The 15,725-nt window shown below is 33.2% G+C and overlaps 1 protein-coding gene across 1 annotated transcript in view; it reads left to right on the plus strand.

The window, feature by feature from the left end:
- Positions 1-15,725, plus strand: part of RTTN (rotatin) — a 94,930-nt gene that overhangs the window by 62,672 nt on the left and 16,533 nt on the right. Inside the window, 7 exon segments of the mRNA XM_019475014.1 lie at positions 5,938-6,049; positions 6,802-7,000; positions 8,066-8,156; positions 9,204-9,357; positions 9,512-9,649; positions 10,611-10,822; positions 15,172-15,277. Of these exon segments, the coding sequence (XP_019330559.1) occupies positions 5,938-6,049; positions 6,802-7,000; positions 8,066-8,156; positions 9,204-9,357; positions 9,512-9,649; positions 10,611-10,822; positions 15,172-15,277 (1,012 nt within the window).

The following is a 15,725-nucleotide window of genomic DNA, read 5'->3' on the forward strand; positions in this document are numbered from 1 at the left end:
AGAATGAAAAATATAAGAAAGCAGATGGCTGCTTGAAAAATTTGTTTCTGGCTAGGATGAAAGGCTGTAAACATATGCTCTCTTTCAGGATGGCAAATGCAAAGGAAGAGAAATTGAAATACATTCTTGCAGTTCCAGAGTAGATTTGCAAAAAGAGATCAGGCCGTGGAGGAAGCTTTTATAACATTCATTAGTTACCTGATGAAAACCATGTATTTACAATGACTGCAGCATAACTCCAAGAAAACTCTGACATGTTGCACTGAAATCCATCTTTATAGTTTTATATTTTCTTCAAAAATTTTTGGTTTATGAATAAGCATCTAATGTAATATGGAAGCCCTAATATAGCTCAGAAGTTTCTTTTCTGTTAAACAGGTGTGCTGATACAACACACTATTAAAGCACAACAATATACTATCTTATTTTATTGACTAAAATTGTTATGCCCAGTTTTGCTGTGGATTGTGATAAAAATAAAAACATAGAAAAGCCAGTATTGAAAATTTGTCTTAAAATATTTCACAATTATACTTTTTCCTTACTGTTTTGACTCTCTATTATAAATGTATTGCTGTCTAGCACTGCTACTGTTATCTGGCATGTTTTTAGTAATTGAGGAAAAAGTATACTCTAGTTTTCTGAAAAAGATAAATTTTAGCTTAAATTTTATTAATGAATTTGATTTTCATTTATCTAAAACAAAACAACCCACCCCCAAACCCTTAGGGTTATTTTAAACACAAATATTCAAATTTGAATATTTGAAACTAAAATAAATGAAAATGCATGTAAATCAGGAAGTAGATGCTAACATTAATACTGCTTAAAAAAACATTTACGTAAGAATCTCAGGTTGTTTAAAAGCAGTTGTTACCAAATTGCTTTTTACTGAATAAATTGAGTGCCAGTTTCTTATAGGAATAGAAGTTGAACAAATTTCATCTTGTTTTGTTCATGTTACTTGAGGGAAAAGTTAAATTTCAGCAATTCTTATCAGGGTTGAGTGTCTAATCTACTTAAAGCTGTGCTTGAGTTCTCATGAAGAGTTGAAGAGTTCATTACATGAAATTGCTTCAGCTTCAGTAGCTTAAAAAAAGAAAAAAGGAAAAAAATAATTTGGAATCTACTAACTCAAATTAATGTATTTTTATTTATATGTGTAAAGTAGCATCATAGTTTAACATAAAGCCATAGCTCTACGATTCCATTTAACAAATGGACAACTAATTTTTTAAAGAAAGCACAGTGTAATACTAAGATACACTCATTTGTATCAGTCTTCCAGATGTTGTAGACTTCCTATTTGCTAAGATTATGCTCTTACAGCTAATGTAAGAAAATTTTATTCAAGTTTGTCTTTCATTTTGTTTTCCTTCTTCCCCTGATACATATGAAGATTTCACACAAAAACTTTGATTGTCATTTATATAAGTTAATTTAATTTCCATTTGTCCTTCATGGAACTTTTTAGCAGCTGTAAACTCTTTTTTTTATTAACTAAGTTTCTTACCTTGAAAAAAATACCAGTGCTGACATGACAGATGATTAGTTTCCAAGCTGGAAGGCAAGATGCAGAGGTCCAATGTTCCAATGCCAATATTAATTAGGAGAAGAAAGACAGAGGATGGGAACTGAGGCTAACTACAAACTGTATTTCAGAGAGCAGTTAATGACTATTAAGTGTCTATCCAGTAAAGTTTGGAAATACTTTTAAAAATTCAAACTTGTCTTGAAATCAGACATCTGCAATTTATTCCTATATAACTTCACATTTTATGTTCCTTCAGTTTGGCCCAAAGCTTTCCATTTTGATGTATGAGAAAAATAAATTAATTTATGAAGTTATAGTCATTACCAAAAGTTTGTAGAAGTTTGTCTCTAAATTTTATATATTGGTGGTACCAGGAAGATGTAGTTATTCCAAGCCCGCTAGATGGCATGCTTTCCCCATCACAGTTGAAAGGGAGACTGCAGGTCCTATTGAAGGGAAAGATGGGGTGTGGGTTTTTTGGGTTTGTGGTTGGTTTGTTTTTGGGTTTTTTTGTGCATGGTACAGATTTGATGACAACAGCCACAAATAATTGAGAGGTTATTGAGAGTTTCCAGCTATCAAACCAAGTAGAATTGTTTCTATTAGAAGCTCTTCTCTGATATTTTAATAACATTCAAAAAAAAAAAAAGTTTTTCTAAATATGTCCGTATCCATTCATTTCATGAATGTCAGTCTAGGAAGCTGAAACTGCTTTTTGCTTCAGTAAGCCACATCCTGAAGATCTCTGCAGAAGGAAAAGTGAATTCTTTTTACTGAATTATAGGAATTTCTTTTCTGTGAAGAGGAAAGGTCTGCTGTATTCTTTTTTTAATATTTGAAAACAGTTCTGATGAAAACTAATAGTGTCTTTTTCTTTTTTCTGTTTTCAGTTTTCATGTAGCCAATAATTTAATTGAGCTATCTGCTATCAAAGGCTGATTTCACACAGGGTTCATATAACCTTAAGTGAAAACAGTATCTAAATTACTTTTTGGCTTCATCTTTTTTCCCCCATCCCCAATTTTTTCCCTAAATTTGCAGGAAGTAAAATTGAGAAAAATAAAAAGCAAGTATATTAATAACAGAAATTATTCTTTTTTTACTTTAGTCTATAAAATAGTCTGTCAGAGGTCTTGCAGAAGCCATAAGTACAATTATGCCCATTTTATAGAGTAAAGAATAGTGATGTGGGGATGAAATCAGTGATTCAAGGTCATGTAAAAGACAGCAGCAGAGCTGGATTTTTTGTACTCTGTTAACTCATATGCATTGTATTTAGTGTCTTTAAGATCTCAGTGGATTACAGATTTTTGTCAAATTTATCTTTATTTTTCTCTAAACTGGAACGTAGATACTGCAAAAGTCCGATTCTGAGAAGATTAAAAATCTTTGTCTTTTATAGAATTCATAGTTTAAACATTCGCTCAGGTTATCATTACAGAGAACAAATCTTTATTCTTATTTTAACCAACAAGTTTTTTTTGTGTTTAGTACATGTGATTGAGAACACCAATCAGCATGGAGATACCAACTTGCTTCATGCTGCATAAATACCCTAGAGCTGTTCTGTGCCCAGGACTGCTTAGCAAAATGAGCAGTTATTTAAAAACTTGAGCTAAAAATGGTACAGGTTAAAGATCTACAGACATTTCCCAGATAGCTTTAAGTCATAGCCATTCTTTCTTATAAAATCTTCTTGCTATTTTATAAAAATGTGTGCTTTATTTTCTGGAACCATGGTTACCAGAGTGCTATACGGTTAAGTGATTTAAACTTTTGAAAAGAGAACTGAATAGAATTAATAACTGCAAGCCTATTAAAGCAGTGCCAGAGGGATTTTTATACTAGAGGTTAAGAAAAGACCTTTTATTCGTATCTAGTAGATAAATGGCAAAACCCTCACATTTCTCCTGTATTTCCACTCAGACAATTTTTGTATTCTTTTGTATGAGTTCTAATCTGCAGTCTTCATCTCCCCCCACACACAACCCTTTCTTTTCCCCAATTAAACCCCCTTCCAAAGTCTGTTGTTTCGCTGTTAAGCAACAGGATGCTTCATTGCTCCCAGAAAGAATATGGTAGCAGTAGTAAATATCCTTTACTAAATACAATGTCCCAGACCCCCAGTTCATCCTTATCAAAGGTGATTTATAAAAGCAGTAATATCTTTTCTTTCCTGGAAGGCAGAACATTGTGGAAACAACTTCATTGTGTTACTGTATGTTTTCTGTTAAGATAGCAGAAAATTTCTGGGTTTAACCCATGTCGCACTGTGAAGCAATTACCAGTGAATGTTCCATCAGTGCAGGAAGCTGATAGTTTTCTAACCAGATAAAGCTTTTATTGATTTTTATTTTTCTTTTAACATATCTAAGACCTTATTTTTATTTCTTTGCCCAAAGTGCTTAGACAGTTTTAGAAGGTGGAGAAAGAGTCGTACGATGTAGAAGATATTATTTACTAATATGTGAAAGCTGGTATAAATTTATAATAATATCTTTAAAATGACTCTCAGCATAGTAATAATTCCTTTTAGGGCTTTACTTGTTGCAGAAGAACCATTTGGACTGTTAAAAGTTGCACTTTGGGTTTGTAGTTTTTAAGAAAGAGTTATGTTTTTTGTCATTTATTAGAATGCTTGGAATTGAAGTATAGTGCTGAATAAATGCAGAATTTACCATGTGTCAAGATGGATTGATTTCCTCTAATTGAAATAATAGATTTTAATAATTATTTAAATCAACAAGCATGAAACTTTAAGTAATTTATTTCAATTGGCAAACATGGGTTTTATTTGTATAATCTAAACGGAATTTGAATTTTAATTGGTCAGTACAATTTGGTGCTGCATTTTGCTAACGAGACAATTATTTAGCCAAGCATGTCCTAGTGTTTATATGATCCAAGCTATATGTGAATCCTGGGTTTCAGACACGCACCCCAAATCTTACTGTAGCTTGTCTTCTGTGTTACAATAACCTTCTGGCTTTTTTGAGAAATAACTGAGCATGCTTGAGGAGAAAGCTTCAAGACTGTAGGATGGACAGTAGTGGGACACCAGAGGAAAACAGGAGAGAGAAGGGAGTTACAGCATCGAGGTGGCAACCTTTAGCTCATGCAGAGACTCTGGTCTCAAGTAAAGATGTGCTGATAGAATCCTAACAATATTTGGAAGTGATGGGGGGTGGGAGGTGGGGTTAAACCTTCTAGGGGATGAGAAAATACTAAGTAGAGAGTTTCTGTAGCTCAAAATGCTGCTGAGTAAATCAAAGCCAAACCTAGAAAGCAGTCACCTAACTGCAAGGATACAATAGCTAGGAAGGGAGTAATCTGTGATTTCCTTCCCTCCACCCTTTTTGTCAATTAAGTCACTTTTGACTTTTCCTTAGGTAAAAAAAATATTCTAACTGGTATTCTAATAAAACTTTAAAAGGAAAACTTTTGAAATATTTCAGTCTTCCTTAGAAAGCTCACTGTGAGGAAAAGTCTAATAACATCCTTCTTCAAGCTGTGACCATCTCGGGATTTCATTGGATTCCCCAACGTTCTGTATTCTTTACACTGTATAGTGATGCTCTTGAAGAAAATTTACCTGGTGTGAATTGTCCAGCTAGAAAACAAAAAACAGAAGTGAAAAAGTAACCTGACATGGGAGATGCTTATCCCGTATGCTGAAACAGGCAACAGGTCTTGTTGTGTCACAAAAGCATATTATTAAGCTGAAGGCTCTAGGTCTTCTGATCTCAAGCTTGTGGTTTTAAACACAGTAGCAAGGGCATTAAGAACTTCTGAAAGCATGCAAAATTAATAATATGGTAGGTAATGTATAATTGGTAGAAGGAGCATGGTAGTATGACAGTAAAATTATCTACTGTCATGTAAATATCTCGTATCTTCACCATGAAATGAATACATGTAAGGATCACAGGACTAAGGTTAAGAGAAGTACCCAGAGTTGGAAAGACTCTGGAACTTCAACTTTGGCTGATGACTAATGTGCTTGTGATATTTTTATCTGAGCGTGTCCTGGTATAAATGGACAAGTGCTGATGTTCTCAGTAGAGGAAATAGTCCGTGAAAAATTTGAGTTTAAATGCTTCAGTAATGCCTTTCTATCTTTGTCCAAATGTAGATTGAGTCAATTAAATGGATGAAAAAGAAGGATGAAGAGGAGGAATTTCCAGTAACATGGGCATTGATCAGTTTTTAACTGAAGTGTTTCAGGCTGCTCATATTGCACATCTTTCAATAGTTTCAATTATTGGATGCTTATAAATTCTATATGTATACACACATATAGTGAGAAAAATTTAATCAGATTTGTTTTTGAATGGTAATTTTTACTTTTTTTTTGGTTTTGTGTAAAGCTGGAATCAACTGGTTTCCTTTTTATGTCTTTCCAGATTCGGTCTGCATCACCATCACTGGAGAGTGTTACTGAGCTTCAGGCAATAGTCCCAACAAGTTCAAGCCATTTTATTCCTGAAACTGTAGTTGATCGGCTTATGGCACAAGGCAAGTCAAACTTTGAGTTTGTGTACGTAATGATGAATACCATGTATTAGCCTGCCCATATTCCGGTATTTGTACATGCATATAAAGCTTGCTTATTGCTGGAACAATCACCATTGATGCTTCTAGTGGTTGTTTTGGAAGACAAACAATGAAACACTTCCTTTAAAATGAAATAGGGTGAAATACATTTTGCAGAAATAAATGAAAATGGTTGATACTGCTTGGAAAGTAACTCAAGACTTAGGTTCTATTCCTGTCATCCAGTCACCCTTTCAAAAAATTCAATTTTGGTAAAGCTGTCATATACATACATGCACACACATGTGCACGTGTACACACACAGATGTATATACAATTCTCTTTATATGTAGAAAGATAAAAATGTATATAATGTAAAAAAATATATAAGATTATGTATGTGGAGAGAGACATCTACAAATATAAAATATTTTTCTGTTAAGGAAAGAAGTGAAAATTTATATCTTTCCAAATTTACCATTTATCTTTAACATTATTAGTGGCTTGCAGGAGGAACATTTTATTTCAGAACTATTTTAAATAACACTTTTCCTGTATCTGATTTCTTGGTTGTTTTGTGCTGTGGGTTTCCCCCTCCACCCCCCCATTCCAGAATATACTGTTTTAAATGTAGGGGGAACTTGGATATTTTATGAAAAAGAAAAAGCAATTTGTTTTACGTAACTGCTCTAATTAATCTTTTGTGTGTTTTCTTGTTATTAAAAACATTCTAGGTCACAGTGATACAACCACAACAGAATCTCCAAGTCAACATGATTCTCCCATGTCTGCTACTCTGTCTAAACAGCATGCTGTCATCACGCCTGCCCTTTTGTCAGCTGTTTGCAGCCTTCTGCACAATCTGCTGGTTGTCACACCAAAAGATACTGGAATTGCTCTTCGGCAAGCGCATTTGCTAACAGCTCTCAGCAGGTATGAGATCAATAACTGCTGAACTACAAACAAGGTGTAGCAATAGAGGTGAAAAGTTTGAAGTGAGATCTACCAGTGTTTGTTACCAAAACTGTTAAATATATTGATCACTTCTTGCTTCTGAAGTGTTAAAAAATGCCTTTTTTTTAAAATACAATCAACAAAAGAAAAGAATTTGGATTATTTATTTTTTTCACAGAAAAGGTAGTCATATTGGTGATTCCATTTGTGCTGTCTGTTTTCTACAGGACTACTGTGTTCCTCTGGTAATGTCTTAGGTTTTTGTCTAGGTGGCTGTTTAGTCATCCTTTTTGGAGGGGTAATTTTTTAATTTTTTTTTTTTCTTTAGTAGAAACGTACGTGATATAATCAGGTATTCAGAAATGCAGATCATTTCAGTTCATTTTATGATTTTCTTCTTTGAATTGTATGCAATATTTTGAGGATGAGCCAAGGGCTGTCACACAAAAAGAGAGTAAATAATGCTTGTCAGATTTGGGAAAGTATTAGATGATAGACCCTAGTGCTTTGTTTCTTTTTTTTAAAGAAGGAACCACTTCAAAATAGTCTTCAGATTGCATTCCATGTTTCCACTTGCATCATAACAAATTCTTTCACCTGTAGAAAGTGTTTGGAAGGCCTGAAGTGAAGCATGAAAATTAGTTCAGTTTTTTTAAGGTTTTCAAGAGGTTTTGTAGTTGCTCTTCATACTGCAATTAATGAAAAAAAACCGAAAGGCAACCATGTTTGAATACAGTTTATTATTACAGAGCTGTTTATTCTTCTACAGGAAAGAAAATAAGCAATCAAATATAAACAAACAATTTTCACCGGTGCAGTAACAGCCATTGGAAATTATGTTAGTCTAATTATTTTGAAACAACTTACTGCTACTATAGTTGCCATTTCACTAGATTTACTGCTAAACCCCACTATTTTAAGAAAGTTCTTCATAATTTATTTTTACTCTGTTATTTAACAAGTTCTCTTCTGTGGAATGTTAAATTAGTATAATGTTTAATTATTTAAATATATTTCTAACCAACTTACTTTATTTTATTTTAGTCTTGTAAGTGCTAATCTGGTTGAGAGATGTATCTTTGAACTGAAAGCTCCATTGGGTCATCCATGTCATATAGAACATGTAAAAGCTCAGGTTAGAGAAGTAATTGTTACTTTATAATTTTTTTTAAATTATGAAATTAATTATGTTTGCATAATCTATATTCATTAACATAGTCCAGACACACTGCTATAGGCTACATTCATGTGAATCTCTGTGCTTTCGACAAGGTTTAAGAGAAAATAAACCGTGTTATATTCAACACAGAACAATTAATTTCTGTGTTAGAACTATACCTAGAACCGTCAAGCTGAAAACCAATTGTGTTTTAAAAATACAAATTGAGTTTAGCAGTTACAGAAATCATGTAATAGAATTTCTTTGTATGATATTGAAGTATGAGCCAGATACAGTTGCTGACACATTTCATATTTATTTTCTGCAACAAACCTGGCTGCTTTGCTTTGTCTCCAATCCTGCAGACACTTACATAGTTCTCAAGTAATTCTGATGTATGCAAAGCATATAGGGTTACTGCCAATGGAACTACTTTTGTATCAAATTTAACTCTGTATATATAACATATAGAACATACTACGTTCATGGCACAGCACCATTTTAAAGCTTCTGCTGCTGTGCATTCAGATTTACTTTGAAGAAAGATATCCAGGTTATTTAAGAAAATGTGTTTCTGCAGAAATCTTGTGAGAATAAATAAATAAATAAATATGTCAGGAATTATTTTTTTTCCTAAAGCTTCAAATTAAGCTTCTATTTTCAGGAAATACACATATATTCGTCAATATTAATGACCATGTCTATGTTTTTCTTTGTGAGCTTCCAGAGAATATGATGCTGTACATATAATGAGAGTCATGACTTTCTCATAAGGAACTTTATTCTTTGTCACTAGAAAATTGAATTCACACATGTGTTTCGAGACTAGGAATTCTGTTTCATCTTCTACAGTAAAAATTAGGAGAACAATTTTTAATTTATATCCTATTATTTCTTTTAAGTGGTGTATATTAATTCAAAATGTTATGAATAAGTTGAGGTAACGTGAGTATTTAAATAAAAAAAATGTGGAAGGTGCAAATATATGGCTTTATTTCATATCTTTTTAAAAATATTTAACAGGTGTTATTACTACTTCAGTACTTGTCATCTGTGTCCAGGCTTCTGAAATCATGTTTATTGGTGGACTCTCAGCTTGTAATCCAGGATGAACTGTTGAAACCCGTCTTGGGAAATATCTTCACGATTCTCGCCATTCGCTCCAAAGATGGGTTAGGTAATGAAGTACTTTGTTTCCAGTATAGCCAGACAGAGGCAGGTCTTCATTTACGTACCACCTTCATTTAAATTGACAGTTGTTGTCAGGCTTAGCTATCCACGTTTGTGCACATGTGTAAATGCTTTGATTTTTTTCTATATTATCTTTGCAGATACTGAGTTAACGTCTGTACTTCATGAAACATGGGTAGACTTTTTCAACCTTCTAGCTACATTATTGTGGAAGAATGGCCAAATATCTTTTCCATCTGTGACAGCAGCCCTTGCAAATCATTGTACAGCAATACTTGGTAATAACTATTCCTGGATGGGTTTTAACCTAGCAACTAACAACATAAATAAACAAATAGAAAAGAGGGGCATTCCTGTTTAGATGCTATTAAGTAATTACCAATGGCATATCCAGAATGAAAAGCAAATGTGTCCAGAGCTTGACTGACTTTTTCCCTTAATTGGAATTTTATAACTCTTTCTTATATCATCAGACTAACTTTTGAACTGCCGGATAAATTCACAAGGGTTTTTTGCATATATGGGTTAGTGATTCTAGTTGTAAACCTTAACTAAATATGGCACCTTTGAGTAGAGCCAGAAATTAGCACTTCATTTTTTTTTTCCTTATATGGTTGGGTTTTTCTTACATCTTACATAAAAGGAAAGCAAAGTTTTGAGGGGAGATAAGAGATATAGGAATTCAAGATTATTATACAGGGTTTTGTTTGTTTGTTTGTTTTTTAATTATTCATTCATTAGTTACTTGCCTAGTCAGGGCTCTAGGTCACCAAAATTCTCTGACGTGTTTCAATACTGAAGTAGGAGCATAGTCCATTCAAGCTTGTGATTTCAGCCAGGTGCATGTTAAGTGATCTGGTTAATCCAAATCCAATTGCACGTAAATCAGCTGATGGGTACTGTTGGTATTATAATGCAAGCTGCTGAATGAAGTGAGGAGAGTTCAGAAAATTGTTGAACAAATGAGTGATTTAGCAAATGGAAATTGCTTTTTTTGTTTTATAGTCAAATTAAAGCAGAGCAATTAATTCATTCAAACCTATAAAACTCAAACTTTTCTCTCTTAGATTTTTAAAGACTTATCAAATGCATAGAATTTGTAGAACTCCTTGTGCAGGGCACAGGTGTAGCTGCTTCTTGGCTCACACACTTTCTTTGATGTCTTTCTGAGTTCCGAAGCACTTAAGCTTTATTCAGAATGAAATACAAAACTTTTTATTTTTCTGTTTAACCTTTCAGATACCATTTGTGATTGTATTCATCTGTCAACCACATATCCTGCTTTATATATGGCTAGTTTACAGTTCCTCTCTGTCCTTTTGAATGAGGAAGGAAGAAGACAGCTCCAAGACAAACAGAGTATATGTCAGAATCCAACTATTAGCTTTCTTCTGGATCACGTTGAAGGATGCCAGGCATCAATAACTCAACTTACTGCATTAATTATTCAGGTATTTACAATCTGACAATGTGATCGCAGGATATATTTTTGTATTTTGTTAAAAAGGAATGTAGTTACCTAATGAAAAAACGATTGTTTCCAGTTATGAACCAAGACATCTAATTCGAGACATCTATTACACTCATTTTTGAAATTCATCTATTAAGCTGGAACAATTGCAAAGAAGCAACTTCTAGGAAATGCCTTGCAAGGCAGTTATGCTGCAACAACACGGTATGAAATCTTATGTAGGGAAGATGATACATAGGTGGAATATGTTTGGCCAAATACTGATACGCTTTTTTTTTTCTGCTTTTCCAAACATGTAATGAGATTTTTAAGGTTCAAGACGTAGTTATCCCCATTGTAAATGACAGCATTTTTGTTCTTAACAGCTGCCTTTGTAAAATTTGTAAACCAAAATGAATCATTAAGCCTTCTAGTTCATTCCCTGATGGTGTAAGATCAGTGTTGTTGCACTTAAGGAGCATATATTAATGTATTTTCCAAGCTAGTTTTAAATTATCCAGGTAGCGTATTTTCACTAATTCTTTTAGGAACTTGTTGCCCAACATAATATATATTGGTGACAAGATGTTTTTTTTTCCAGATATTTATTCTGAATGTTCTGTCTTTCTTAATGTAATATCATTATTCTTATTTATACTTTTATATACTGTCCTAAATGATTCTTTTACCTCCTTAATATTTATGTCCTTCACTTATTTACAGACTGTTAAAATATCTTCCATTACTTAGTAACAAGAAAAGTTATATGTGAAATTTGTGCCTAATTTATTTTCCCTCACAAATTCTTCTTTTATCTGTATACTCGTTGTCCTTTAAATTATGTGCAGTTTGTCACTGTAACAATAATAGCGATACATGATTAGAAGTGTAATGTTTGTCTGAAAGACGCACATTTCATATAACATAATGTAGCTTATGATTTCTGATGTTCTGGAGTCAGTGTCTTGTAATTATTTTTTTATAAGAATAATATTTAGTACTATTTTGCTATGTAAAACATTATTTTTTCAACATGTATTAGTGCATATTGGATGGTGTGACTGAAATAATGCTGTCTTAGTATCACTTCATCTCCTCTCTTCCTATGGTTGCTGAATTCTTGTAGAATAACCTCACTCCTACCAAAACTTGTCCTGATCTAGCTAACATCTGTCACATAACCTGTGTTCCTTTGCTTCTGTGTTACACCGCTGTGGTTCTATAGCATTTACTGGGGCATAGTGTTCTGTCCACTGAGAACCTGGTGCCTTTTAGAAAGGAGAAAATCCTAAGAGGATCTTTCTTGGCGTCACTGTATAGGCCACTAAAACTAGAACTCCCTATCTCTTTGGCAACTAATTTCAGGTAATTTCAGTGCATAGAGATTTCCTGTGAGGACATGATTTTCAGAGACTGACAGCAAAACAGGGGCACTTCCTTGAAATCCCATAATTTGCTAAATATCCTGTTAGGTTTTTGTATTTAATGCTTATGTATGTGCCTAAAACTGAACTCCTTGGCTCTGGCACAAAAAATGTGATTGCATGAAAGTATGTCAGACAAAGACGTGTTGTGTTGTAAGTCACATTCCTCTATTTTCGTACAAGTATACATATCTGATTGCCGATCCTTGGCAGCAAAAAGTGATGTTTCTTATGGTGACAGCAGAAAAAGGCTATACGGTGAAGAATTAACTGCATCCAGGCCAATGAAAGTACATCAGACACTATGACATAGTTTGAGCATTGTAAGAGATACCAGCTTTTAACTTGGTCTTTAACCGTTCAGAGCTGTAGATGGGCATTGCATTTTGTTCATAAAAGAGCGCAAAAGATAACCTACGCTGTCTGGGGCATTATAATACATGAAAGGGATATAGCTGCTATGATCCCCAAAAAAGGATAACAGAATTAGGCAAGAAACGGCTTCAGTTTTTTAGAGCGAAGTACATATATTTATTTTTTTTTTCCCTCCCATGGTGGTCATTGAGAGGCAGTAGAAAGAGGAGCCCATAGGATGTAAAGTAAGCTATTAAAAACAAAAGAAAACAAAAACGACCCAAAAGATCTAAATATGTTCTTTCTTCAAGAGACGCACTCAAGCAAGTAATTGGCTAACATAGAAAAGGCTGTGAGAGAGAATTTTCAAACAATCAGTCATCTCCATTAATCATCCTAGTTACATAAAATCTACAGAATAGGTGATATGCAATGGCAAATGCTAACTTAGGACCCGGTCTGCAGGTGTGAATATTAGCAGACCAGGTCCTAAATTAGTATGCATTATGGCATACAACCAATTTAGTAAACACACATGCTGACTTTGAAAGGTTTTGGTGCTTTTGTGTACGTAAACTTTAATCCTTGTATACATGTTTTCAAGATCAGAAGTAAAAGTAATAAGAAAACCATAATCCATACGTAAAGTCTCAAATTTAGGCCCTACCTTTTTTTTCTAGAGATAAAATTTACAAAGTTTTAGAAAGGCTGTGATCTCCCCTTCAACTAACTTTACAGTAGGTGCAGACTAACATAGCTAGATCTGCTGTGGATTTATGGGGCATCTTAAATTTATTAATCATCATAATTTCAAAAAAGAATTAAAAGTGTCCATTCTCATTTTAATACTTTAATACTAGTAGTTTAAAACTATAGAATCTGCTGGCAGAAGGCATTATAAATTTACATAGAGGGGTTTTTTTTCCATTCAACCAGTAGTTAATCATCAATTAATTATTATTTAAGTGTTCCCTATGATTGACATACATTATCTTTTTTATTATAAAATGCAATTCTTGATTGCAGAGTAAGGAAAAAATGTATAAAGGAGCATCCTTCAAGAAAGAATGGATTTTTTTTTATTTTTTAAGATAAAATTTAGAAAATCTTAAGATGAAATTAAAACTTTCAAAAAAGATACAAATATAAGACAACTCACCTTAATTATTTAATCAGTTCTAATCAACCACATAATACTTAATTAAAGGAAAAAACCCAAGAGATTGACAGGGATTAAAACTTTCAAAAGATACAAATATAAGACAACTCACCTTAATTATTTAATCAGTTCTAATCAACCACATATACTTAATTAAAGGAAAAAACCCAAGAGATTGACAGGGATTGACAGTTTTTTAATTACTAAAATATTCCAAAGTACTAAGAAAAAATAAAAACAGCTAGCAACTTAATAGGGCTTTAAATGCAGAACCCAGTCCATGCTTTGGTGCTTTAATTTGGTGTCAGTTGTCCTTATCAATGAGGTTGGGGGTTTTTTTTCAGGTTATTAACTTACTAGTCTTCAACTATTGACCTTTTCAGTCCTGGTTACACTGAACACTTCAATAAATGATAACCCTAGAGCATACATTGATATTTTATTGCATATTAAAATTTGAAAAATTTCTTAGGCAATTACTAGCTGGAGGACTAAAGACAATAAAAGGTGATATATGTGATGTACGTAGAGGTGTAAAATCTACGAGGTCCTATGGCTAGGTACTTATGAGACTTCTATCTGAAGTATTAAGTTTTTCTTAAGATGCTGTATTTTTGGCTAATTTTAAAATATGTTTTTCTTTCTACTATGATCCAGCAGCAGCTCTTATTTTACTATATTCTTCTAATTACAATGCGTACCATAGTCTGTTATATTGGATGTCAGTGTTGGAATGATATTTTAGGCAAAATTGCTAGATGGACAAAATACTCTAGTGGATAATATATAAAGCACAGACAGCTCCTCGTCTTTCAACTATCTTGTTATATGACTCCAAATAAATATTCCTTTGAAAGCACAGAGATTATACTTATGTTATTAGAAATATGGTGATGCTCACAAAGGCCTTACAAAAATAAGACAAACTACCATTTTTCTCTGGTTGGAAGAGTATCTAAAAAAAATTATCCATGTGTCAATGATATTTTTATTCTAAAGAATTTCACTGATATTTAATGTCTCTTCTTCATCATTGTGTTGAAGGAAAGTGAGATTGCACTAAAAACATGTCAGTGAATTATCTGCGATAGCAAGCCTGAATATTAGGAAAAATCTGGATGCCAGGGCTGGGAATCTAGGCTTTAGGAAGGTAGAATGTTAAGAAAAGAGTAAGAGGAATGGGCTTAGGAGCAAAAAAAAAAAAAAATATTTTTTTTTAACACTTCAATTAGAAATAATAATGAAACACTTCAATGCAGACAGACTCATGAATATAGAGAGGGAGAACTCTGGATAGGAATATAGTGATGAATCATCCAAATGAAAATATAGACTACGACAACATATTTATAGATATGAATACTTTTAATACGGTCATTTTTCATTTTGGTAATGAAATTGCATTGTTTGTAGGTCTGTGAAAGAAAATCTTCAAAGGATGTGCTGAAAGAAGTTGCTACAAATGCATTGCTATCTCTGTTAGCTGTCAGTAAAAATGCCCAGAAATGTGCTTTGGAAGGTGAGCATTTCAAAATGTATGTTAAATGATTTATGAATCAAATGCTTGCAGGTGGTTTACGTATTTTTTAAATCATCATGTTTTTTGTCAAAACAAAAGACCTAGTTTTCAGTGGCATTTTTTGCAGATTTTTACAGAGAAAGCTTATTAATAATTAAAGTTTTCAGCTACAGATAAAATATTATATTGTAGCCAGTCTAAAAATTTGTGGTGAAATCACAGCTCTGTGTTAAGAGTGAGAAGAGACCTGTGAGCTTTTACTGCTAGTGGCATATTCATCTGTTCAAAACTGGAGATTTTGCACTGGCAGTATCTTCCATTTCTTGTTTCACCCTATGCCAGTATAGGTTTGTAGGTGAAAGTATGCCCTGTGTTCTCAGTTCTGGCTGTACCTAGGCAAGAAGAGACTTCTTTTTCTCAGCTTTGTTCTTCTCTGCCTCTTTGTTTC

This window comes from Aptenodytes forsteri, unplaced genomic scaffold (genome assembly GCF_000699145.1).
Source record: "Aptenodytes forsteri isolate BGI_AS27 unplaced genomic scaffold, ASM69914v1 Scaffold45, whole genome shotgun sequence".
In the NCBI taxonomy this organism is placed as follows: domain Eukaryota; kingdom Metazoa; phylum Chordata; class Aves; order Sphenisciformes; family Spheniscidae; genus Aptenodytes; species Aptenodytes forsteri.